The 27,475-nt window shown below is 37.5% G+C and overlaps 1 protein-coding gene and 2 long non-coding RNA genes across 4 annotated transcripts in view; all 3 read left to right on the forward strand.

The window, feature by feature from the left end:
* LOC139126055 (uncharacterized) overlaps positions 1-26,782 on the forward strand; it is a 39,887-nt gene extending 13,105 nt beyond the window's left edge. Inside the window, exons 1-3 of one of the 2 annotated variants that reach the window (XR_011550446.1) lie at positions 19,557-19,702; positions 19,853-19,962; positions 25,544-26,782. This is a non-coding gene — a long non-coding RNA (uncharacterized lncRNA). Of the gene's footprint in view, positions 1-19,556; positions 19,703-19,846; positions 19,963-25,543 lie in introns of those variants that run through there. The other variant, XR_011550445.1, reaches the window with a different exon arrangement.
* LOC139126031 (uncharacterized) lies at positions 57-3,494 on the forward strand. The gene is made up of 3 exons (XR_011550438.1): positions 57-146; positions 524-607; positions 3,376-3,494. It is a non-coding gene; the product is annotated as an uncharacterized lncRNA (long non-coding RNA).
* On the forward strand, positions 6,776-9,224 carry LOC139126032 (uncharacterized). The gene is made up of 4 exons (XM_070692098.1): positions 6,776-6,877; positions 7,301-7,353; positions 7,773-7,911; positions 8,524-9,224. The coding sequence occupies exons 1-4, from the start codon at positions 6,797-6,799 to the stop codon at positions 8,821-8,823; spliced, it is 573 nt and encodes a 190-aa protein (XP_070548199.1). The 5' UTR covers positions 6,776-6,796; the 3' UTR covers positions 8,824-9,224.
* Positions 26,783-27,475: the final 693 nt, after the last annotated feature.

A 27,475-nucleotide genomic window follows, 5' to 3' on the forward strand; every position in this document is an offset into this window, starting at 1 on the left:
TGTACAACCATTTCTAATTGATTCATCTAGAAATAACATTCATCTATTACAGGTCTTAGAAATGAGCCATGTGAAATTGCATCCCCTCGAACCAAAGATTCCACCAAAAAAATGATTGCAGAAATAAAATCAGCAGGCAATGACAGGTTAGTTTTTAGCTCCGTCTGACATCAAGTTTATCAAATAGGCTGACTTTTCGTCGTCATTCGTCATTGATCCGTCATCTGTTTACAATTGCCTTCTATTCTGAAACTGCAAGTCCAATTGCTTTGAAATTTTACACGCAGGTTTCTATTTATAAACTAAATGTGATATATTGAAAGTATGATGAATTTTGGTCAAAAACTGAATTTCTCAAAAATACTCGTCTGAAAGCTTTGGTATTTGGTATACATACTGTATTCCTACAGATGACCATAATGTGATGTATATTTGCAATGCCAAGTTTACTGTTTATTTGCTGACCAGTTCCCATAGTTATGCCCATTAAAATTACAGTTGTTAAAATTTTATTCATAACCAGATTAAAACAGAAACTGAAAACCAAATACGGTATCAACGTCACTAATAACCCATTAATGGAATTAGAGTCATTTGATAATGGCAGGTAAGTTATATTAACTCATATAATACATCAAACAAGATTATTGCAAACACAAGATTGGACCGGAAATCAATCCCTAAATGTTCCTATCTTCCTAGGAAAACACTGATGAGTTTTGATCATTGTCTAACATTGGAGGAAGATAAATCTCTATATGCTTCTATTCACAATGTCGTGGAAGGAAAGTATGATAATTGGCTGTAAACTAAACAGCATCTGACTGTTTTCCTAGAAAGATGGGAACATTGAAAGAGATATAGAGACTTATAAAGTTAGGCATCTGGTCTTTTCATATACCTTGATTCACGTGCCTGTTAAAAGTACGGTGTTTTCAATCGGGTTCGAACTCACAACGTACGGCACCAAGTCACCAAGCGGAGAAGCCACAGACAAAATTGCTTGGCCAAATCCCCACTCTCAAAAAGAGTGGTTCAACAACTGATCTAAGTTTTTCCATTTTTTCTGACTGCGACCCCTCCACACGCTTTATTTACAATTGAGTGCCCTCACATCCGTGCATTTTTTCTACATATCAACCCCCTGGCCCGGAGCTCATATTTTGATGAGGGTGTTGAATCCCATACTTACTTTGGTATTCAGAAAGTATTACCACAACAACCTTTGAGAGATTCAAAAGAAGTAGTCAGGTTAACTGCATCCAAATATGGGCAATCGTATGCATTTCAGAGCTAGCTTCATTCTGGTTACCACACGCATTACTATCAGCTAACATTTCGCGGCTATTAGTAAACAAAGTCTGTGCCATCTATTGCCAGCAATCAAGAATTCTGCATGCTTTTCGTTATTACATATATTCATGCACAAAATATGCATTCTTTACATTAATACACCTATTTGTTAAATATCTGCATGAAGTACATTTAACTATGCGGACTTTGCCGGGAGGGACAATAGGACATCCTCTTGAGTTTGGTAGCATAGCCAAGATCTTATAATGTATTTCTTGCAGACTGTTAATGAAAAAAATGTTAAGCTTGTCATCTTGAGATTCTTTCCGAGGATACAGGCATTATCCATGCTTTACAAGTTCTATGTGTAAACAATGAGGTCATTATGTATATCAATACGCCACGGGATGTGGCCATCACTATACCAAAAAATTACAAATTTGACATAATTGTCTGGTATCGCATATATTCCCACCTCCAAATCTATAAGTGTTTTTAGTCCCCACGGACACCGTCCGGGGGGACTTATAGGTTTGGTCATGTCCGTGCGTGCGTGTGTGCGTCCGTGCGTCCGTCCGTCCGTTCACGCAGATATCTCAGAGATGCCTGGAGCGATTTCATTCAAACTTGGTACAAGGATTATCACCTATGCCATACATATGCACGTTGATTTGTTTTACGATCCGATTCAATTTCGCCGTCTGGCAGCCATTTTGTTTCCTGTATTTGATGTCGATGCGTATGTTCATGCAAATTTTTCAGTGATGCTAAAGGCAATTCCATTCTAACTTGGTACATAGATTACTCTATATGTTATACATATGCGCATCAATTTTTGTTTTGATCTGGTCTAAAATGGCTGCATAGCGGCCATTTTGTTTCTTATATTTTACGACTGTGTGTTCGTTCACGTAAATTTCTCAGCGATGCCGGGCGCGATTGCATTGAAGTTGGTACCTATATTAATCCTTATCACATATATATGCATGCTAATTTTTGTAATGATTCGATCATAAATGGCTGTGTGACGGCCGTTTTCTTTCCTGTATTTGATATCCATCCACAGGGTCCCCAGGTATGATCCACAGGCATCCCAGGATGAAATTAATATTAATGCTGTGTCCATGCACAGGGGCTCATGAATGCAGATATCTGAGATATTCCTGTGCCAATTCTTTTTAAACTTGGTACAAGGATACTACACTGTAGCATACATATGCAGGTTCATTTATATTGGTGTGGCATGCATAATTAGGTCTAATTTGCATAATTCGAGATTAGAGCGCTGTTTCTGGTACAACTGTACCAAATCTGATGAAACTTTGTGCAGATGGTTTTAGTCCCCACAGACACCATCTGGGGGACTTATAAGTTTGGTCATTTCCGTACGTGGGTCCGTGCGTGCGTGCATGCGTGCGTGCGTGCGTCCGTTCACGCATATATCTCAGAGATACCTGGAGCGATTTCATTTTAATTTGGTACAAGGATTACTTCATATGTCCTACAGATGCTTGTCGATTTGTTTTGTGATACGATCCAATATTGCTGCCGTGTGGCAATTTTATTACGATTATGTCATGTATAGAGCCATTACTCAGGCATGTTTCAACCGATTTTATTCAAAGTTTGTACAAGGACATTGACCAATGACATAGATGTGCACACCAATTCGTTTTATAATACAATCCAATATGGCCGCTGGCGGCCATTTTATACGAGTTTTTCATGTACAGAGCTATAACTCGGACATGTTTCAACAGATTTTATTCAAAGTTGGTACAAGGACATTGACCAATGTCATAGCTATGCACATCAATTGTTTTGTGATACGATCCAATATGGCCACCGTGCGGCCATTTTGTTACGATTTTTTCATGTACAGAGCCATAACTCAGACATATCTCAACCGATATATTGAAAGTTGGTACAAGGACATTGACCTATGTCATACATATGCACATTGATTTGTTTTGTGATACGATCCAATAAGGCCGCCATGTGGCCATTTTATTATTATTATAGGACTGATTAAATTAGGATTGATATATTGTAAATGTTCATGATTCTTATTATACATTTCAGATCTCTTGCTTTTGAGAGACTTCATAATATTGAATTGGGAATAGTTAAAATATTCACCCACTTAACATTTGAGATGATTGGAGCTACTGACAAAGCGGAAATAGAACACAAATTAAAGGTAAGAAATTTTTGTATCATATTCAGTTTCAAGATTGGATATCTCTGTAGTTTTCCAAACCATAAATCTATGCTAGTCGATCAGAGACCATGTTAAACAGGAAACTTTACTATAAATGCCTAATTATTGTAAATCTATATAAAGTCTGGCTACTTGCTGCTTCTTGAGTCAAAAGGAAGTGAAAATTATTGTTGAAATTCAGAATGGTTATATACTTCTCCAGTATTCAAAGATTCAGTAAACATGAACAACTCTTTGAGTTCTGCTTTTTGTCACATAATATCTATATTATTTGCACTTCAGTATCATATACAGTTAAAGTTCACCTCGTAACGTACATGTCACCATGGATGTGACATCTGTGATGTCAACTCAATGATGTTACTCTACAGCCAAGATACTGGTCGTCATTTCTCTGGCTGGCCTTGGGTCACCTTGATTGGTGTTCGTATTGACTGCTAGGCAGATATTTTAGGGGATTTAATATGGTTCTCTTGGCCACGGAATGTAATCATGTTCAGTGGAGAATGGAGTTTTTATACTCAGAAAAAATAATTTGTAGCAGATAGTGTTTACTTTCTGATAAACTATCTTGTACATGAAAAACTCATGCCAAGTTATCATCAGTAATCCTACCATTATGTACTCACAGTCTTGTATGATCTGTTTAAGCTACTTCACCATATAAGAAAGTTGCATCTCATTTGTAGATCAATAGCTAAGTAGACATTTTAGAATACATACACTGAGAATATGTATTTTCTAACATTGTGTCTTACTATGTTTTACAATAGGTGTTTGATTGGGCAGCATTCAAAAGAACATTATCCCCATCTTTTGTATACAAACACCAGTCATACGTAGGAAGAGATTTCAAGCTATATGGCTCAAGAGGCACCATTCATACTTGCTTCAAACATACCACAGGATATCTTCAATTGTGGCACCCCATTAGCGAGGTAGGTTAGAAGATTGATCCCGTTAACTCATTATTGGAGAGATTAGATGGGTTGTGATGTGTAAGGTGGTTATGTGTCATCTGTAAGAGATAATAATTATATTATTTGATATTTTGACACCGAAGCACAAATCACCAAAGGTGTCCAATGTCACCACAATATCTGTGTATAATTGTGTCCGTAATTAGGCATTTCTCAAATTTACTCAAGCAAACATGATGATTTTATGCGGATGTTTAATTGGATTGGATTTTCTTTGCCACTTCACCGTCTCCCTAATACATACCAATTGGTCATGGTGTCCACTCAAGTCTCACTTTGATTCTAAGTGTTATTTATTAAACGCTAAAAAGTATGTAGGCTATATTTTTATAATCGTAGCTATAGTTCCTTTCTATTCTATATTCTATTGTGCCTTTTGACAATGCCAGGTTACATTTCTTATAAAGTTACCCATGTATTTGGTGATGGCTAGCTGTGAAAATCATCAGAAAAACTATTTACTAGATAATCCTGGACTGATCCGATGGCCAATATACTGCAAGCTGTCTTAATTCATAGCTTTTCAAAAGCTAAGAATTAAGAAAGTGTATTTGATAATTTACATCTTCAGACAAAAAGGAAGCAATAAACAAAGTTTTAAAATCATCTACATAGGTCTTCACTCTCCTTTCACTTTTCAGGTTTTTGTATTTGTGCACCAGTCAAACATAGAGTCAGATGAACTGCGTACTCTACAAATGAAAGGATTGATTAATAACCTGATAAGTGAAATTAAGAAGATTTTTCCATCATCTCTGAAGAAGCCAAAGATACACATGCTGCTTCACTTGATAGATGACATTACAGATTATGGTCCATGTGACTGCACTGACACTGAAAGGTACATAATGTTCATCAGAAACACACATTATTCACAAAATCTTGTTGTCAGTATCCTACTAGATAAAGCAATGGTGCAATATTTTTTTCTAAATATTGCATTTGAATTGTGTTATCTTTTACATGATTAAATTGTACAATTCAGCGCACACAATGATGCTGCTCAGTTACCTTAAAAAGGCCCAGGGATCACCTTTGATCTACTTTGTAATAGGATTATTTAGGTGTGATAACCTCTTGTTTTCAAGTGAATTGTAATATCATGTGGGTAAATTTTCTGATGAGACAATCTGGTGCTAACACAGGCCTTTAAGAGCTGTATTATCAAAGTCATTTTGTAATATCTGGTTTGCTACATGATTTGTTACAGCAAAATACTGTAGTGCATCGCATATATATTGTGCTTCTTGTAAAAATACTATAATTGAAGATTCTGAATTTATTAGAACACTGATAAATGAGAGAAAATACAAAATGAAAACTGATGAGAACAAGAGTCTCTAATATTGTTTATATAACTTTGTTCCTTCCCAGATGTGAATCATTAATGGGCCTGGTCAGGGTCTAGTATTTGTTTACCAACCACCGCAATCCGTCTAGACATCTGGCTATAAATTTTGGTATACTCCAGCAGATTCGGTTTATACTCCAGGGTGGATTTTGGAAGACTGATGATGATTACAAGTATAAAGAACTTAATTACCTCCCTAAAGAGTAAACATGTTGAGTCACAAAGTTTTTAAAAATACATACAAATATTACTCATCATCATATATCTAAACTCAATACAAATTGATATTGAGCTGAACGAAAAATGCAAGACTTCATGAGCATCTTGCAGGTTTAAAACATCCATTAAAGGTTTGTATTTAGTAAATTGGATGACTCTCCTATATATTGGAGATGGGGTTGATGATTTGATGAATAGTTCATGTCATGTATTTTCTGCAGTGAAAACATTTTATGTTATTTGATATCAAATCAAAATAAAGATAATATCTAACAAATTTTGACGAGGGATATTTTTGGAATAAAATTTATCTGCAGATAATCAGCTTGGTAAAATCATATAATCCTCTATTAAATTGCAAAATTTTGTCTGAGCTACAGACTGCTGCTTACTACCTATTTTAACACATGGTCATGCCATCAAACTTTCTGCTGTCATACATCAACATTATCATCTGAGGACTCAGATGCAAAGCCATTATGTGTACATGAAAATGAAAGATATATTCAATATGTTATTATGAAAATACCAGAAAGTGTGCACTTGAACATTAGCGCAAAGCATTACTTACATGATATATTGCCCCAGTGACTCAATGCATTCATGAATTTTGGCAATGACCCCATATTCTTCATAAAGAGAAACATTGGGAACTATTTATAGATAATATTATTCAATTTTGCTATCTTTTCACATTCATAACTCAGATGCTGTGGAAATTCTGTCAGAAAAATGAATAGAAGACTAGAAGTCCAGAAATTCATGTATGGGAATCAAAGAACTAGATGTCATGTAAAAGGTGAACTAAGAAAGGTAAATTCTTATCTTTATTTTAATCACTATAGAAGACTACTTATGGTAAACAAATAATAGACACTATCTACACAGTGATACATAGCACTTGGATGACAAACAATACAATACCAACATGGAGTCCAGTGACATGAAGTGTCTATGTTAAAGGTAGAAATGTTTCTGATCAAGGAAAGTGAGATTGCTCATTCATAAAACAGTTTCAGCAAGAAAAATCTGTGTTGCGAGATGATTGATTAAATAATATCTAGGCAGTGCTTCAAAGCTGAAATATCTTACCCTGTAGAAGGAATGTTGACAAAGTATCTAAAGTAAGACCAGCCAAGGTACAAATAGTGACGTAAAACAAGAATGCATTTCCTATCATTTGTTATACACCTTGTTTTAGTGATTACTTTATGGTAATAGTGTTATATTTGATAGTTTGAAGGTGTCAGACGTGATGAGTCCATGGAAGAGGAAACTGTCATTGATAGGTAATGCGTTTAAGCCTTCTTTAAACAGTACACTGCTCTAAGACTGTAAACTATAATATTCTCCATATCACCAATATTCAATATCTTTAAATGATGTTTGTTATGGAACACTTACTCATCAAAAAAACAATGTGATTCAAGCAAGTACATGTTGTTAGGCAAAGGCTGTTTTGTTAAGTTAAAGACTGAATGCGTACTGCACCAAAAAATGGGTCTTTAAAGGCAGAGGTGTATATAAGAGAGGAAATACATGCAGTATATTTACCCTCAAAATATAATATTAGATTAGATACCATGGCATAGAAAGACTAGTATAATGATATGTCCAGAACTTTTTCTGAATTTGCTGTATAGTAGCATACTGTTGAAGTATATGGTTTCCTGATTAAACAGTTTTGATGTTGCTTTGCTAACTGTAGATTGATAGCAGAAGTAGACGTCAGACCTAGAGAGTTTGCAGAAATAGATGTCAGTCCCAGAGAGTTTAAAGCTGTCCAAGCAGAAAATGGAATTGTGAACATAGGAGCATTTCTAAGCTATACAACACCCATTGGAGAGGTACAATAACTTCAATAAACAATGATTAATCACATCACATCCATGTACACAGTACATGTACCAAAAGTTTCCACAATGTACCGGTATGATACACAAGTTGAATATAATTTGGAGATTAATAATCACTAGTACCACAATTGAGAAGCACCCTTTGGCTGGCTAATTGTATTTGCTTTTATTGACTGTTAGAAATAGCAGTAAAATTTACAGAAATCAGTTACTACAGATGAATTTCAAGTTACCTTTTGGAAAAGTTGATACAGTGAACCAACTAAAAACAGACACAAAAAGGACTGAGAAATGATCAGTAAGGCTGTGTCAAGCTTTAGTGATATTTGTGGTATCAAGATTACACAGAGTATAATTTAAGGCAGATCTCACACCTTTAAAAATTAAATCATAATAGGTTGCTTGACGACAAGATTATTCCATATTACGAATGAGTAAATATGGGAGTCACCATAAAGTTTTTGATTATAGAGCCAAATTATCTTAAAAGTGAAATTCCTGTGAACTTGAAAGCTTTGAAAGACTAATATTCAACTCTCTCTCTCTCTCTCTCTCTCTCTCTCATTCTCTCTCTGTCTCTGTCTCTCTCTCTCTCTCTCGTAGTCATATGGGAAGCTTGTCAAATGCATCAAAACATTTACACAGGACATCTGTATCGTGCAGAAATTGCAGCCGTGTCAACCCAGAAGATTTGACAAGTTCAACTGTGAAGTTTTCAAGCTCACAGAGCATCTTGAATCATTTGAATCCTGTAATATCAACTGTCTTCATTCCTTTATTCATTGTTGTGAATACACTACATGTAGGATGAAGAAGATCAATGGGCAGGAGAAATACGTACATGAGGAACAATACCATTACTACAGGATAAATAGATTTTTCATTTATAGTTCAAAAATTTGAAAGATTAACACACCGGTACTTAAAATGTACTGATTGAAACTCCCATTCCAACTCTGTTGTGTTTTAGTGCACTTTTGATTAGAGCAAAAGACACACGACTAACACAGTGTAGCCATTAACTACAATTCACTTTATTAACATAATCTCATAAGTAAACTACACGTCATTGGTTGCTATTGGATACTTGAGATAGTGTCTCATCCTGGTGGCTTCCATCATTCAACACTTGTTAATAGAGTGAATATACTACATTCCTCCCCGCTAATTTTATATGTCCGGTCAGAGTGTCTCATCCTGGTGGCTTCCATCATTCAACACTTGTTAATAGAGTGAATATACTACATTCCTCCCCGCTAATTTTATATGTCCGGTCAGAGTTCAGAGTTCATGACGTAGAGTTCATATGACTTCAGTTAATTCCTAGCTATATGCCAAGTACAATAAAATGCAATGTACTATGCCGAAATATGAGGCTTTGAGATAGACTACTCGCTGCCTCTGTGATTGTGAGGGATTATTCTGCCCTTGTCACAGTACACTCACCTTTGTTTTGGAAACTACGAATCTAATCTATCTGGAGCTTTTCTATTCCATACAGGATATCTTCTTCCATTGTTTTAGGTGGTGGTGACACAATTGGTTGCTGGATCCTTATTCACGGTAGCACTTCCTGATGATATGTTGGCTGGTGCTGTATTCAATACTGGCACCGAAGTTATAGGTGTTTCAGATGCATCTGTTATTAGATATCCATTGAATACAGTTAACTCTCTTCTACGCTCATAGAACGGAGTTAGATTCTGATCCTTGTGAGACCATCCATTCATAGTAGCTTTGTATACGTTGACTAGAACAGGATCTCGGCAAGTCTCTTTTCGAACACGAGCGCTTGTAACAGGGAGACTCTCAAATTGCGAGGTGTGTAGCACTTCGATCACGTCTTCCTTCTCTTCAAAATGGTGTGTAAGGGTAATCTCGATAAACCATCTGCGTTGCAGTGTTTCTTGGTATTCTTGTATTGAATATCATAATCAAAACCGGCAAGATATATTGCGTATCGTTGCAATCTTGCTGCAGTTGTTACTGGAATTCCTTTTTCTGGGTGGAATATCGATACCAGCGGTTGATGGTCTGTCAAGTAGTGTGAATTTTCGCCATACAGGTAGGTGTGAAATTTCTCCACTCCCCATACTATTGCGAGCGCTTCTTCCTCTATCTGCAAATAATTCTTCTCTGCCTTTGTTAGCGATCTTGATGCATAGGATACGTCTTTCTTGCCCATCTTCCATTGTGTGGGAGACCACTGCTCCTAATCCATATGGTGAAGCATCACACGCAATTTTGATCGGCAGGTTAGGATCATAATGCGCTAGCACTTTCTCTGATGTGATGAGTTTCTTGGCTTTCTTAAAAGCTTTATCACATTCCACTTGAACCTTCTACTTTTCTCCAACAGTCAGTTCAATGGATGCAATACCATTGCTAGCTTTGGTAGAAATCGATGATAATAATTTATCAATCCAAGGAACGAGCGAACTTGACTGACTTCCTTCGGTTCGGGTGCATCGGTCATGGCTTTGACCTTCTCTTTCGTCTCGTGGAGCCCATGTTGGTCGATGACATGTGAACAGAACGTGGTTTCATCTTTGAAGAATTCACATTTCTCCAAATTGACTTAATAATAATAATAATAATAATTATAATAATAATGGGTTCCTATATAGCGCACGTATCCACAAGTACATGTGCTCAAGGCGCTTTACAATTATTATAACTAATATTAAACCTAATATGATACCACATAATTCCCATCGGAGCAAGCAACAGCTCACATGTGCAGCCAATAAGCGCAGCAGAGCTAAACGCACAACATTACAACCACTGTCCTACCAGGTACCCATCGCTCCTGGGTGGGGAGAAGCAATGAGGAATAAAGTGCCTTGCTCAAGGTTATGCCCTTGAAGACGTTTCAATACTTCTTCAATATTGGCTAAATGCTCGTCGTCATTTTCAGCCTGTTATGATCATGTCATCAATGATGCATTTCGTGCGAGTAGCTCCTTGCACCACTTGATCCATGGATCGCTGCCATATTGCAGGTGCTGAGGCAATACCAAACACTAATCTGTTGTATAGGTATAGCCCTTTGTGTGTATTGATGGTGAGATACTTCATAGAGTCTTCATCCATCTCCATCTGATGATAAGCTTGACGCAAGTCGATGCGTGTGAATTTCTTTCCGTCTGCTAGGTATGCAAAGATATCTTCAATACGTGGTAGTGGGTACTGATCTACCTTCAATACTGGGTTGACTGTTGTCTCAAAATCTCCACATATACGTACTGCACCTGATTTCTTGGGGACTGGTACAATCGGCGTTGCCCAATCACTGTGTCTTACTTTTGACAAAATACCTTCACTTTCAAGTCGGTCCCACTCTTTTTCCACTTTCGGACGTAGAGAGTATGGAACTTGGCTGGCTTTCAGGAATTTGGGCACTGCATCCTTCTCTATCAGTAGCTTTGCCTTGATTCCTGTCATAGCTCCGTCTTTGAAAACTTTTGGGTATTCGTCTAATATTGTTTTCAGCTTTTCACCAGTTGTTGTCTTTGTTGTCTTCTTTTCAACGTTAACTGCTTTCACTGCTTGGCGGTTGATTTCTTTAATTTTCTTCCAAATTATCTGTATTTTGCATAACCAGTTTCTTCCCATCAGAGGCTTGCTTTTTGTCTTGCAGACATACAGCTCTAATTAAGACTTCTGGTCTTCATATTCAACCATGACATCCAAGATACCCATATGCCTAGGTTGTGCCCTGTAATGGCTCTCATGTTTACCTCGGCATCTTTCAGCTTTGCTCCCTTGAAATACTTGTCATAGTCATCTTTTGACACGAGAGAGATTGGGGATCCGGTGTCTATTTCCATGTTAATGAGTTTTCCATTTTCTCGTGGTGTTACTCTTGCAGGTTGACTGCCATGTTTGTTTAAATTCTTAACACTTGTTAGGCTTGAAACAAAGTCGCTGTCACTACTGTCTTCTTCTAAAGCATGCAATTCACAACTTCTTGCTTTTGCTTTTTTGGAACTTCTTTTTGTTTTTTCCCTTCCCTTGTTTAGAACGGCAAGCACTTTGAATGTGTCCAGTTTTCTTACAGTTGTGACACTCAGCATCTTTGAATCTGCAGTCAGCTGGCTTATGGCCTTTCTTATCGCACCGATAGCAAGGCTTTGTCTTCCCTTGGCGATTACTGACCGTATTGACTTTGAGGTCTTGCATGCCGCTCTTCAACTCAGGCTGCTTCTTATCAGCTGACTCCATGGAGATGGCAATTTGCATAGCCTTCTCGAAAATGTGTCATCTTCCTGCAGTAATCTCTTCTGAATACAGAATGTACGTAGACCGCAAACAACTTATCACGGAGGGCTTGGTCCAAAAATGTACCAAACTTGCAGGTTTTGATAGTCTCCGCAGTTCACATGCGTATGCCTTTAATGGATTCGCTTTCTTTTTGATATCTATACCAAAATGTGAATCTTTCATGCACCAGCAATGGCTTCCGTTCATAGTGATTTTCAATAATCTCAACAATTTCCTCGAATTGCTTGGATGTTGGCAATGCGGTAAATATCAAATTTTCTAATGTACCATAAACTGTTGGTCCCAATAACGATAATAGGCATGTAACTTTCCTGTCTTCTGGTACATGATTGGCATTGAAATAGAGGGTGTAATCTCTTCTGAATAGAGAATGTACGTAGACCGCAAACCAACTTATCACGGAGGGCTTGGTCCAAAAATGTACCAAACTTGCAGGTTTTGATAGTCTCCGCAGTTCACATGCGTATGCCTTTAATGGATTCGCTTTCTTTTTGATTTCTATACCAAAATGTGAATCTTTCATGCACCAGCAATGGCTTCTGTTCATAGTGATTTTCAATAATTCAACAATTTCCTCGAATTGCTTGGATGTTGGCAATGCTGGAAATATCAAATTTTCTAACGTACCATACACTGTTGGTCCCAATAACGAGAATAGGCATGTAACTTTCCTGTCTTCTGGTACCTGATTGGCATTGAAATAGTGGGTGAGCCTCCTTGCATAAGCTGACCATGTTTCTAAACTGTCATCAAATGCATCTATGCGTCCCCAGCGTTCTGAAGATGTCTTTCCATTTGGGCTGGTGGGGGAGCAGGAGAAATACTTCGACCTGGTGTTGATGGCTGATTGATGACTACGGCGTTTTGTTCAGTATCACCCATATAGGCTACCAAGTAACTTTACTGACTTTTGTTCAACAGGGTGTGGCTCAAGTTCGACTCAAGGCAACTTTTTCCGTCTTCCAGTTGAAACTTCACAGGATGGTTACTCGGAGTTCAACTTCACTCAGGCTGTGCGGGGTGTCTTCTTTCACACACTTGTGGATCATAAGAGCATCCTCGTCGTGTTATGTTTTAGTGCACTTTGATAAGAGCAAAAGACACACGACTAACACAGTGTAGCCATTAACTACAATTTCACTTTATTAACATAATCTCATAGTAAACTACACGTCATTGGTTGCTATTGGATACTTGAGATAGTGTCTCATCCTGGTGGCTTCCATCATTCAACACTTGTTAATGTATAAAGGGTGAATATACTACAAAAACTGTTTACAAGTTGTCAATTAATATTAGTTTGTCAACCAAGTCTGCACATAATGAAATCCAATACTAGTGCCAATGCAAGAGTCATTGTGTTCACCATCTTATTTTCAAAAAAAGGCAATTTTTCTCTTTATAGTTTACATACGTCAAAATGCAGGTTGTTCTTCAAGATTTCTACTGTCACATGTTGAGAAAAATTATCTTGTATTTGTAGAATGTCAACATTCTAGTTAGAATCACTGTTCTAAAATCAATGCATGATATGTATGATGACTAAAAATACGCTAACTTTTTAATAAGGGTTTTGAGACAATGGTCCGAAACCCCCTGGTAATCGTTCTGTTTTTTATTATTATTCTTCTTCAGCCTTATAAATGCAACTGCCTCACAAACACCATTGCCCCTAGAAATTTCAAATTTGGCACAAAGGTAAAACTCCACCCAAGTAATCCTTTGATCACATGACCAGAACAATGGGTCACATGACCTGGTGCCCATTTTGAAAATTAACTTCAGTTGCATTAAAATTAATCAATCAAATTCTGTTCTACGTTTTGTATAGCATAGGACTAGGTTTCTTCATGCCAAAGATCAAGGCAGATTTTGAGAAGAAGATTTTTAAAGTAATTTTATTATTTTTCAATGACCTTTGACCTGCCCTATACCTATTCAGCTAAGGTATGGTAATAGCTTATTCTGGCCTATGTAAGAGTTCAAGAGGACTAGTATCTAGTGAACAAAGACCAGTGGAGGACCAAAATGGACTCCTGAATTTGGGGATGGCCTTGACCTTTGATCTTGGCATCTTCCCGCACATTGGATATACACATGTCTAATTCAGGACTTGTCAATCGAGCTAGAGGTCTCATTTTCGGTATACAGACGTAGATATGGGAACAAAGTTTTGTGACAAAATATCACATGACCAGTAAATTCCTGTACCTAATTAGTTATGCACATATCTAATTATTGGTTAGCTGACGAAGCAGAGGTCTGATGTTCGGTAAACAGGTATAACTATGGGTTCAAGTTTTTTGACAAAGTGTCATGTGACCTCAATGACCTTTGACCTAAAGTACCATATATGTCAATAACTCTGTTAAAGCACAAGTACTACACCTTCATATTTGTGTGACGGAAGACTTTATGAGGCCACTTCCTGTACCTAATTAATTATGCAAATATCTAATTCTGAACTATCCAAAAGAGTTACAGGTCTGACTTTTGATAAAGATGGATAAGTATGGGAGAAGTATTTTTGACAAAATGTCAGGAGACAAGGATGACTATTGACCTTGATTTCACAAATATATTCGTAACTCATTATCTATGTGCATGTCTATTTCTCGTATTACCCCTGTGCACCAAGATGTCTTGAAACCTCAGTCATTGCTGCTTTGCAGCTATATTTATTTCTGTATTTAGTGCATGCCATTTAGTTAATGAAGACAATTTTTTCCCCAACCATATGAAAATAGTCCGTCTGTTTACCTTGCCTGATTATCATTCAACAACTGGGACACCAAGAATATATTGACTTTATAGTTTGTATGTTATGCAGATTTAACATATACAGCTTAATTACTGAGGTATAGATGATTATTATTGTTGGTAATAAAAAGATGAAAAAAGGGGAATGGTGTGTGAATGTGTTTTCTTTTATTTAGTTCGTTATCAAAACTGACACTACACACATGTACATTGACATACCGAGAATAAACATAGTTGATTAGTGATTTTCACAAATCGTAAAACACAAATCACAGTAAGTTAAGTTTAACAGTTCAAGCATCAAAATAAAAAACTGAACTGTCAGTATCAAGTGACATGCCTAATATGGTCATACACCAGCAGTTTTACAGTGTTGAAACAGGGCTGTAGCAGAACTGGTTTAGCAGTAATGTAGCACCCATGTTCTAACAGTGCTGTAGCAGCACTGTTAGAACATGGGTGCTACAATCCAGTTTCAACAGCGCTGTTACAGCACTGTTGAACATAGGTGCTGCAGACCTATTCCAACAGCGCTGTTACAGCACTGTTTGAATAGGCATGCTACAGCCAAGCTATAACACTGGTGTTACATGTCAGAAAAACATTCATATTACATTGATGCGGCTACTTCACTGCTACATTACTGTCCAACATTGCTGTAACATTGATGAAATGGCAATGTTGCGTACCTGTCGTACTTTAGTTGTGTAGACTTGTTTCAAGTCTGTGATTTGTGAATATTTGAGTCGGAGAACGCGATGACTTGTGATCTGTTTTCATGTGAAATGCTTGAGTGGGGTTAATGCAATATTTGGGTGCACTGTATACGGGGGAGTTTCTCCCGGAATCACAGACTTGGCTTTATTGCATGATCTGCGTTGCTATAAATTATTGATGAGATGACGTTTGTATTTACTAATCTATTATTCATAAGATGACATCATCATATTTGGCATACTGGGGGAGTTACCTCTCGATCTCCAAAGATACAGGCGTTGTGGATAAAGTGTCGAGTGTGATCAGTCCCGCCAAGTCAGCACAGCCTCTGTTCATCAGCGAAAACATAATTGGACCAGCCTTCCACTATGCAAGTTCTCATCAACTTTTCTGGTCACTGATGTAGCCTTAGCTTTACAGTCTGTCTATTCAGTTCTCTTTCGTATAACTTGTAAGCTTCTAATTTCCCTGACTATAACTTGCGACAACTTTTCTCTTGTAATCATGCATGCTTTGCGATGGTCAACCAATCAGTTTTAAAACGCGGTCGATGTGTGAAGGTTCTTCCGTATATGTGGACGCCGGAATACACGGGAGAGGGTTGTCAATCATTTTGTATCTGCTTTACGTCACTGTGTACACAGTTCGTCCAGCCGCTGGTACTGTGCAAGAAGTCCAAATCTGTGAGACCGGCAGAAACTAACTCATGTACTGCACTAGACTCTCTTACAGCCCCTCGTCGGCTCCGCCTTCGACCATCGCAATCGCTACCAAATCGTGTTCTCTTGACCCACTTCTTACATCAGTATTGAAACAATGCCTGGACAATTTACTGCAGTATATAACCACAACAATCAACTTATCTCTCCGATCTGGACATGTACCTACGCCACTTAAATCTGCTCCATCTGCTAAATCTGCTCCATTACTGAAGAAGCCGTCGCTGGATATTAACACTCTTAAGAACTACCGTCCAGTATCTAATTTACCATTCCTCTCGAAAGTCCTGGAAAAAGTTGTTGCCATTCAACTTAATGCCTATTTCACTACCAACTCCTTACTAGAGCCACTACAATCTGCATACAGACAATATCACAGTACTGAGACAGCTCTCTTGAAAGTTCACAATGATATATGCCTATCTCTTGATTCCGGTAAGAGTGTTATACTTGTCCTCCTGGATCTATCAGCAGCATTCGACACCATAGATCACACCATACTGTTGAACCGGCTGTCTGACCTTGGCGTTACAGCTGTTGCCCATAAATGGCTCGAATCATATCTTATGGACAGGTACCAGTCTGTAGCAATTGCAAATGTTACGAGTAAACCCCATCTTCTTCAGTTCGGTGTACCTCAAGGGTCAGTCCTCGGTCCACTTTTGTTTAATATATACATCTCTCCACTTGGAAAACTCATTCGTCAACATAACTTGGAATTTCACCAGTATGCAGATGACAACCAATTGTACCTGTCTTTCTTCCACAATGACTCACTGTCCGCTGTCAGCTCTATTGAGGCCAGTATCTGTGACATCAAACTCTGGATGACACAAAACATGCTACAACTCAACGACTCAAAAACAGAGGTCATTCTCATTCGTTCGAAGTTTGACCATTCTCAAAATCCTGTCAGTCAAATCACCATAGGCTCAAATGTTATTACGCCAGTCAAATCAGCCCGGAATGTTGGAGTTATCTTTGACAATACCCATATGTTTCACAAGCATATCCAAACAACCTGCCAGTCAATTTATGCCCATCTACGTCGAATCGGATCCATCAGGAAATATCTGAACAAGGAAACTTGTCAGGTATTAGTGCATGCTGTATTATCGTCAAAATTGGATTACTGTAACTCACTTCTGTACGGTCTCCCCAGATCCAATATCGGGCTGCTTCAACGAGCTCAAAATACCGCAGCCAGAATCGTCACCCGTTCAAGAAGAACAGATCACATATCACCAGTACTTCGCAGTCTTCATTGGTTGCCAGTTCAGTACAGACTTGACTACAAAATTCTCCTGCTAACTTACAAAGCTCTTTACGGTCTGACCCCAGTCTACATTCAGGATCTGATCAAGCCATATAAACCCCGTCGTTCATTACGCTCCAACTATAAGAACCTGCTGTGTGTACCCAACTACAGACTTAAAACGTATGGTGGACGTGCTTTCTCCATCACAGCACCACAACTCTGGAATGCTTTACCTTCTGACATTCGACAGGCCCAAAGTGTTAACATTTTTAAACAAAACTCAGTATGCAGATGACAACAATTGTACCTGTCAAAGCGCATGAACACTGATGTTAAAAACTCAGCGCCTTTGAAAATAACATGGTTATTGATCCTGGCGCTTTATAAATGTTTTTGATTGATTGATTGATTGATTTACCAAAAGTTACTGGCGTCCTCAGCAGTTGAGCCGAGCAAAGCACGGCTCAGCGAGCCGGCGAAGCCGACGAGGAGCTGTTCACAATTGTTTTTTCGATTTTATTTTCGATTTTTTTGATTGGTTAGAATAGCTCCACCTATATTTTTTTCCATTTCACCTGCCATGGGACCATGCTATCGAGACAGACGTGTTCCCTATGAGATAACAAGGGATATCAGTGTTGATACCCCGCAGCTCAAATACCTTAGGCTTGTATTACGCAATTGCCAAAATAGATACTAAAGACTGAATGACTGGTTATGCACATGACTATGTGATACAGAATCTAATAAGTTTTGACAGAAATACTAATTTAGTAATCAAGCACTGACATAAATTGCTGATGACTAGACAGTTGTCAATATTGACAGTACTGGACGGTAGACTCATGAAATAGTAATGTTAACATGAATTACTGCATACTTTCGGACTGGTATGAAGTTGTGTAAGAGAATTGAACCTTGGACCTGTTTCACTCAGTGACTGGTCAAAATTTGCAAGGAAATGTTATGCAACGGTTGCAGACAAACGGTAAAAACATCATGTATTATAACCCACACTTACAGTTCAGTAGACGGTTCTATATGAAAGACTTCCATTGAAGAAACAAGACGTGTACATTCATGTCATCATTGCCAAATTTAAAATTTCCATCTCTGAGGAGAAGTAACTGTAACGTATAACTATGCGCTGCTCTTCATAGTTGTGACAGTGATTATGTAGACTGACAAGTACAAAGCTCCTACGTTTAGATAAGGGGACAGAGTTGTTTGTTCTTCTTCAATTAATTAACTTCGTAGCTGTATCAGACTTATGTTTGACAGGTAACACAGTCTGTCAATTACGATAGGGTTGGAAACAGAGACACAGATTTGGCCTCGACGGCGCCTTACATGTAATAGCATATGGCCTATCAGAAAAATCAAAACAAATACGAAAAACAAGTGTTAACAGCCCTAAGTTCCGCTACGCTACAGCATGGCTGGCTCGGTTAGCGTTGCTTGTTAGAAAGACCGTTGATAGACTATTACAAATTTTTTTTTCAGAAATTCACCGACTTGAACCAAGTCTACAGTAAGAAGCATTCCTTTGAGAAACATTTGATGTGTAAATTCCAATGTTAACTGACATTTTAATTTCCCCCATTTTCAAAAATTGGTAATATTACCAAGAAAAGAGAACATACAATGTCACAGTTGAAAACATTCACTCCTGTCAGTGTTCAATCCAGGATGTCAAAAGGGGGAAGGGGCAATGCACTGTTGACCCTGCATTAGCTCCTTTCTACCCAGCTTCCTACGCACCCCCTTATATGTAGTGTTGGGTATTGAAATTGTTTATCATGCCACGTACACTATGACAGACAGTCTGAAAGGAGCCTATGAAATTTGCATAAAAGTTCATGTTGTAGAGCCTCGTTTTCATTACTCTGACCACCACTGCAGTACCCTCCTTTCAGACTGTGAGGTGAGGTGGGGATCCCAACTTCACTGCACGAATGTATGAACTACATGTACATGAACTCTGTGTGACCAAACCATTCAGTCTGTTTAGGCCATGGAAATGCTTGATATATCTGATTCAAATGTGAGTGTTAATGGACTGTCAGATTAATATGGTTATTCATCGTCATTATTGTCAGTTGAAATATGATGATTCATCGTCTGTGTTTGAGATAATTTGATTTTTCAGGGTAGGATTTTTTAATTCTTTTATTTATATCCTTGCCAGTTGCAGGTCCCCTGGAGATACTTGTTAAGCATTGAACAAATAGGGAAAGTGTACTGCCCAGAGGAATGACAGAGTCACACAAAAAGGCATGCCAACAACTGGGAAAAATATGAGAGGTATGTACTACAAAGTCTGCACTGATAAGTTTTTAGTCTAAAGTCTTGAACTTTGAAAGACAAGGTAACCAAAGCACCAGTGTTGGTGAATTCATAGACCCTCGAGGGTCTATGGTGAATTGTAGTACATTGCTAAACAGAACCATTACAACACAAGTAAGGCAATTTTACTTAGTTGGCCTTTGATGTTTGGTTGTATTTGCAGAGCACTTAAAAGCTATATTAAGGCAATAACACTTGTCGGTTCGATGTGTAACAGTACACAGATGACCAGTTATTCTACAAGGGAGCATTCACTTTTTACAGCCAGGGAGGGGGCAAAATCCAGGAAGGGAGGTCATCTTCAATTTGAAAACTGAAGGGGGTCACCTAAAGTTGCAATATGGATCAAAATTGTCGAATATTTTTCGTAAAACCAAAGCAAATATACCATACAGCGTGTTCATTTTTAGCCGAATGCCGGCCAAATTTACCTGCTACTATCCTTTTTGGCTGGCTACTTTTCTGCAATGTTTCGCTCTCTAGCCCCAAAATTCTGGTTTTGATAATAATATTTTGATATTTTTGTTGTCTTGCAAGCCGAGATAACATTTCAGAAGTGCCTATTGGGCTATATGTAGTCTAGCAATTTACGCGGTGAACTTTTTGCTATCTATAGTATCAGCCTGTAGTACCGCGATCTGCGAACGTGCTCTGTACTGGGAATCGCTCTCGAGGTCATCCTTGCTTTCTCGACTACAGCCCGCGGATTATTCCGACGTTCACATCGGGTGCAGCTTACTATTGGACTGACGTTACGCCCAAGAATAGCGGACCATTTCCAAATAAAGCCGACGTTTGTTTCTCTCAAACGCGAAAGAGAAGAAAGCCTCAAACGCGGAAGAGAAAGTCGATGCATGAGAGCTTTGGTTTTCTGCGCAAGAGTAGGGCCTTGTTTGATGGGTAGGTTTTTGATCAAATGTAAAGCGATCAAAGTTACTGAGTCTCATTTTTCATACTTTTGAAACGCCACGTCAATCCATCCATAGTCGATCATAGATCGACATCGCGTTTTGTGGAGGGGCCGTGATTAAGCGGAAGGGAAAGTGTACGCGGGAGTCTACGCTTGAAAACTTTGATTTTATGCGTAAGAGTAGGACTTTGTCTGTTGGTTGCCGGAGGTTTTAGATCAAATCTAAATAACAAACAATTACTTGGTCTCATTTTCGTACTTTTGAAACGCTACGTCGATCACAGTGTCAAATAATCAGGTCGACCGATATTGCATTGTATGTAAGCTTACTGTGTCACAATCGACTAGTCGACTGCAAGTGCGTTGTACACATAAAGTGTCGTACAGGTTGGCGTTGGGTGTCGTCAATTCGGGATTTTATCAAGCATGAACACTGGAATTTAGCTCTCTTTTTCAATTATATTCAACATCACCAAGAATCAATAGTAAGCTCGCGAATTCGTTTTATTGTGAAATTAATACTTTGAATTAAATGACTGAAAATTGTGTTCCATGGAATTTGCAATTTCATGAATTGAATAAACTATTTGATTTTACCGCATCTTCAGTTAATTTTATTTAAATCAGTTAAAAACTTTGTACAGCCAGACTGGTCAGGATTCTAGCGGATCGTTTTCTAGGTTGTGAAAACCCCATTCTATCATGTATTTCAAAATGTTTGTTCGTCATGAGCTAAATATAATACAACAGTCTAGTGAAATTTTGCTATTATCCTTGCCAACTGAATGCAGTTGATGACAGGCCCGAGTGATATCAAATTTACTTTTTCTGACGTTTTTTTTAAACTTTATCCAATGAAAACATGCATGTTGTAATTGATTGTAATAACGATTATTCTGTATGCTGAAATGGTGTTTCATACTTTACAAGAATGCATTAAATTACTCCAAAATGTCTTCACAATTTAAACATTTACAGGGGAGAGACCCTCTCCCTGAAACCCTCCACATGTTTGTATGTTGAAACAGCCTTTTATACACTGTATAAGAATGATCGTCTTCAAATTTAAAGAAATCCTTAACTCTTATGCTAAAATGGTCTTTCATACAGTACAAGAATGCATGAAATTACTCCAAAATGTCTTCAAAATTTAAATATTTCTTGCACACAGGGAGGGGAACCCCCTCCCTGCAACCCTCACCCTGTATTTATATTTGGATAGCCTCTCATACACTGTATAAGAATGCATAAAATTGCTCAGCAATGTCTTCAAATTTAAAAAAAAATTCTTAAACCCCCTCCCCACCATCCCCGCCCAGGGAACTGGTTGCACACAGAAGCTAACTGCGTACTTTTCTAAATTTTCCGCCTTCTTCAAAAAATTTTGAGAACCCTGCCATACTACGTTAAAGTACTCTTCTCAGTACTCTTCTTAGCTTACCAATCTCGGCACACAATTACGTTCATTTTGAAACATTGCGGCCGCCTAGAAAAGCTGTTTTATAAACACACTTTCAAAACAAAAACATTGGCGTTTCTGCTGTGCACATGACAAGTACCACCAAGAGTGATGACGTCTCAATAGAGTGCACGTTGGAGGGGCGACGATGTTGACACAATGACAGAACTTGACATATATAATGATACATGTTATTTATTGTAAATTTTGCATTTGCCTAACTTTGGTAGCATCACAATGTTTCAGAAATATAAGTACATGTATATCGATATGATAAAGTACAGCTCTACAAAAGATTGTGTGATTGATTTTTCTCTCCCATATACATGTATGTCAGTGCCGCGCCGTGTGCACCTACTGTGAACGTTTTATTGATCGAGCGTCCAGACCACGTACACTGATCTGGTTGTGTTCACCGCGTGCCTGACAGCGTTTCCACAATCCTCTCCCTGTTGTATGTGGTTACATTTTTCATGTTAAAAGGCGAGGTATCTGCACGGTATATTTATTTGAAAACTTTGCCCACACTATCATCCACCACTGCAGAAGTTTAGCAACTGTCTTGCCCCTCAGTCTGGTCTTGCATGGCCATGTCAGCGCGTTAATGGACGCGTCATATATGAGACCATACCATTAATAATGGAGACTGCAGTTTTTCTTTGTTTCCGTAAGATGCATATTTGACCTGAAGGATATAGATTATCAATGAATGCTAACAGATCTAAGTTATTTCCTTGCGGAGGGACTACGGCCCGGTTCACATTACAAATTGTTGGGTCTGCACGGTGTTGGTAGGTCGGTGTTGCCTGAGGAAACATCACTGGCTAGCGAAGTTGATCATCACACAGTGGCGATGTTGCTGTTTTCGCGAGAAACTGTAGACACAGTCTGCCTCCTCAACGTGGTGCAGTAGTCTCATGTCACTCTTTTTTTGGTTCCATCTTTCGATCTGACCAAACAATGTTTATCTTGCCAATATTTTTGGCTAATTTCTTCCATTTTTACTAGGCTGAGTCAGTCAGCAGAGACCCAGGGCGCGGGCAGAGACCTGACCACTTGCCCTTGAGAAGGCTAGCAAGGCATGTTGACACGATGTTGCAATTTCGCAAACCGTTACCATGCACCAATTACACATGCGTACATATTCAAATAGTAAAAATGACGTTTCGAATTCTGTGCTTTACTATCGCAAATAGTACGTACCAAAACAGCAATTTATTTGGTAATTAAATCAATATACTCAAATTAGAGTCGAATCTACAAATGAAATTGTTATGGATTTTTTATAAAGTTACATGTAAATCTTCAAAATATAAAGGTCAATTCTGATCCATATTGCAACTTTAAATTTGAAAACTGCAAAGGTGGGGGAGGGGGTCATGGATTTTTCAAACAGCATAGGGGATAGGGGGTGTCACTTAACATTCACAAGTATCTGTCCTGTCAAAAAGCAGTTTCAGTGTTCAAAAATATTCTTGAGAGATAAAAATGATTCCCTGCATGATTTCACTCTGAAAAATCATTTAACTATAAATATGAACAAAAAGATAACAATCTGTCACGTGAACATCTTACCTTGGCTCTCCGAGGCTTATTTTATTGTAAATTTAGCTCACTGGGGCAATGAACAATGCCTATTACTTACACATTAGAGACATGGCAAGTTTTGTCAGGGAAATTATTTAACAGTTACCTGTAGACCACTAGTACCATGAAAAGTGAAATGATATGTTAAGTTGAATTTCCAATATCATAATTGTTGTCCACATCTGAACCTTCAAATACCCTATTTAAATCAAGCACAGTTGTATAGATTGTCAAACACATCAGAGAGCAAAGATTATGTTAGTTTGAAAACATTGTTAGAAATTATTCAGAGTTTTCTCATAGACTTGAATGTATAGTGAATCAATATTTTGGTGAAATTCAAAATGCAATTTCTTGCATACATAAAAACTTTTAACCATCCTAGTCTAATCAAATATTTGTTAAAAGCGATGAAATTCGTTTCTTCGCTTCGATGTAGTGTGTATGTGCGATGTATGATAGTGGGCATGCGTGCGTGAGTGCTTCACGAACTCTACAACGTGTTGAGCGGTCTCAGTCAGAAAAATGTAACAACTTAGCCGGTTATTGAACCACTCTTTTTTGGGAGTGGAGATTTAGCCGACTGGTTCTGTCTCTGGCTCTCAGCTAGGCGACTGATGCCGTATGTTGTGGGTTCGAATCCGATTGAAAACTATCCGTATTAATGAATTATCAGTCTATATATACACAGCTTTGGCTAGGTTTGTATTGGAAAACATTATTCATAGTTTCCTCAGAGATTTCCATGTACAGTGGACGAATATTTTCAGTGGAGATCCAAAATCATGTTTATTGTACACATTACTATAGACCTGTAACCATCATATTCTAATGAAGTCCAATTATGTTAATTATTCAACGTTTGTACCAATATATGCAAAAGTAAAGCAAGTTTTTCTCTGGAAAAAAATTATTTACAGTTTTATCATAGATTCCCATGTACTGGGAATGAACATTTTCAGTACAAATTCCAAAATCAAATTTTATTGCAGTTATGAACAGCTCTACTTTCCATACCATCATAGTCCATACCATCATTCAATTGTAAACAATAACAATGCAGTTTACATATGTACAGGCTAAGTTGACAAGCTAGAGACTGTATATATTAACATGCACTAGGGAGTAGAACAAGGGATTATAGTTGATATAGTTAGTTTTAAAGGTTAACATTAATGTCCCTTTAACAGTGATTGTCCGTCATACAAGTTCTAATTAATAAGCCTTGCCATTCGTTGTTTTATGATATGCATACTCCTGCCAGCATCAAGATAGCAAGGATATTGTTGTGATAAGTTTGAACAAGCAATTACTTCTGTATTTCAGCAATTCTAACAGTTCACCATGATTAATGTAGAAAAATATTAGCTGAAAAACAATTTAGTACTTCAGTTTAAGTTGTTAGAAAATATTTTGTGTCTATAACTGGTGAAACCAACTGAAAACCTGTGACGTGCCTAACATGGAGCTTTAAAATGTGATGAAGCAAGGATTGATAATTTTAAACAATCTTTTTTTTTTGTAATAGATTTTAGATTTTTTTGTGCTCACATAATGACAATTACTATGTTATTATCTTTCAGAAACTCAAGCATCTGCAGAGTGCTTTGAAGGCAGCAGATTGGCCTGAAGATGATATGGTGAAGATTGAATCTGTTTTAAAACCTGACAACATCTCTTCTGAACATAGTGACATTGATGAGGATGGGAAAGTTGTGGGGTATTTAAGAAAGCCACTGTCATGGGAGTGAAAAAAATTGAGAAAAACAAAAATACAACTCATGAATATTTACCGTAGATCATTTTCAGTTAAACAAATTTGCGCTTGCCACGCACAGAGGAATCTCCCTCATCCAGAGACAGGCCGGATGAAAGTGAGTCATGGGCAATGAGGGGGTTGATGGGAATCAAGAAGATTCAAATTCTGGTGATGAAAGAATGTGAAAATCTTGTTTGATTTGTTAGTTTATTTATTTATTTTATTTATCAAAGGGAATTTCCAGCACATTTTCCCTCAGTTTTAAATTTCATTTAACTGAATTTTTTCTTTAATAATGTGAATCTTCCAGCAAATTTGTGATTTACTTTTGTGTTTTGCAAAATATTGTATAATTTGATCTGTTACAGGAAATTTCAATCGCTTTATTCTGTTTTAAATTGAATTTAACAATTTTTTTCTTTATTTTGTTATTGACATCAATTTCAGCTCAGATTTTCATTTGAATTCCAATAAAATTAATCAGATTATATAAGATTGATTCATTGTTTGTATGTTATATGTGTGTGAAATATATGTAAGTGTTATATAAATGATCGCAATGAAGAACGGGAATCCAGGATTGACAACGGCTCATTTCATTCTTTGGAAATTTGTGGAACTTTGATAGCATTAAACAACATTAATGGGGCAATTTTCAATCCCTGGTTCTCGCATTAGTGGATGTCCATATTAACTGTTTATGTGATTTAAGTCCTCTGTTCTTTGAAATTTGTGCAGTCAGTCAATTTGCTAAAAAAAGATTAAGCTGATAAGAACCTGCCTCTTTTAACTAGCCACATCTGTATGTCATCTATATTCAAACTTAATTCTGCAGTCTCCCTTCATCATTAGCATGGTATTGTAGGATGCAAATAGTACACAGTAAATGCACATTGTAAAACGACCAAATTTCCTTAGTGGATATGGAGGAAAGATCCACAACACAGGATATTTCTGACCTGCCTGTGCAATTTAATGATAATGATATTAGTGTTTTTCAAGAATTCACTCCTGCCCGAGAAAAATTCAATTGATTCTATATTGTTGAATTGCTTTTATGATAATTCATATAGAACATTGAACGTCTTCAAAAATGAATCTGTGGCATTCAAGGAAAAAAGGAAAGCTCTAGCAAAATTCTGGTCGTTTTTGAAAGTGCATAAATATGCATAAAGGTGATAAAAGATGTACATAAAGCACTAAATTTATGAAACTTTAATAGGGTGCATAAAGATGATTAATTTTGGTGAGCCATTATACCTATTTAATGGCTTGCATAAAGGTGTTTACAGGTGTAGCTTTATGCTGCATAAAGGTGATTAATGAATAACTTTAATAACCTTTATGTCACCTTGATGCAATGCATAAATCTGGACTTTCATCTTGTGTGCAAGAAAGAGCTTTTCTGGTAGGTCAGCGACGTGTATATGTATGTATGTAAGTATGTGCGGATGTTACGTCCGTCCACATCAAAAACTCCAAAACCCAAGCACTACCATAAAAGCATTTTGTGCACACGCGCACCCGGGAGTGGAGATGTAAATTTGTTCAAATGAACATGTAAGTCTTCAAAATATGATAATGAGATAAAAAAGAAATAAGGTAGTAAACCGGAAATCCAACAAATACTAAAATTCTGTACCAACAGTCTAGATTTGGTTAAAACTCAGAATGCAGGATCTTTTTGTGACTTTATTGACATTTGTTAAAATTGTGGTGAATTGTGATAGTTACCTTGAGATGTCATTTTTCCTGA

The sequence above is a fragment of the Ptychodera flava genome (assembly GCF_041260155.1).
Source record: "Ptychodera flava strain L36383 chromosome 3 unlocalized genomic scaffold, AS_Pfla_20210202 Scaffold_26__1_contigs__length_13983176_pilon, whole genome shotgun sequence".
In the NCBI taxonomy this organism is placed as follows: Eukaryota; Metazoa; Hemichordata; class Enteropneusta; family Ptychoderidae; genus Ptychodera; species Ptychodera flava.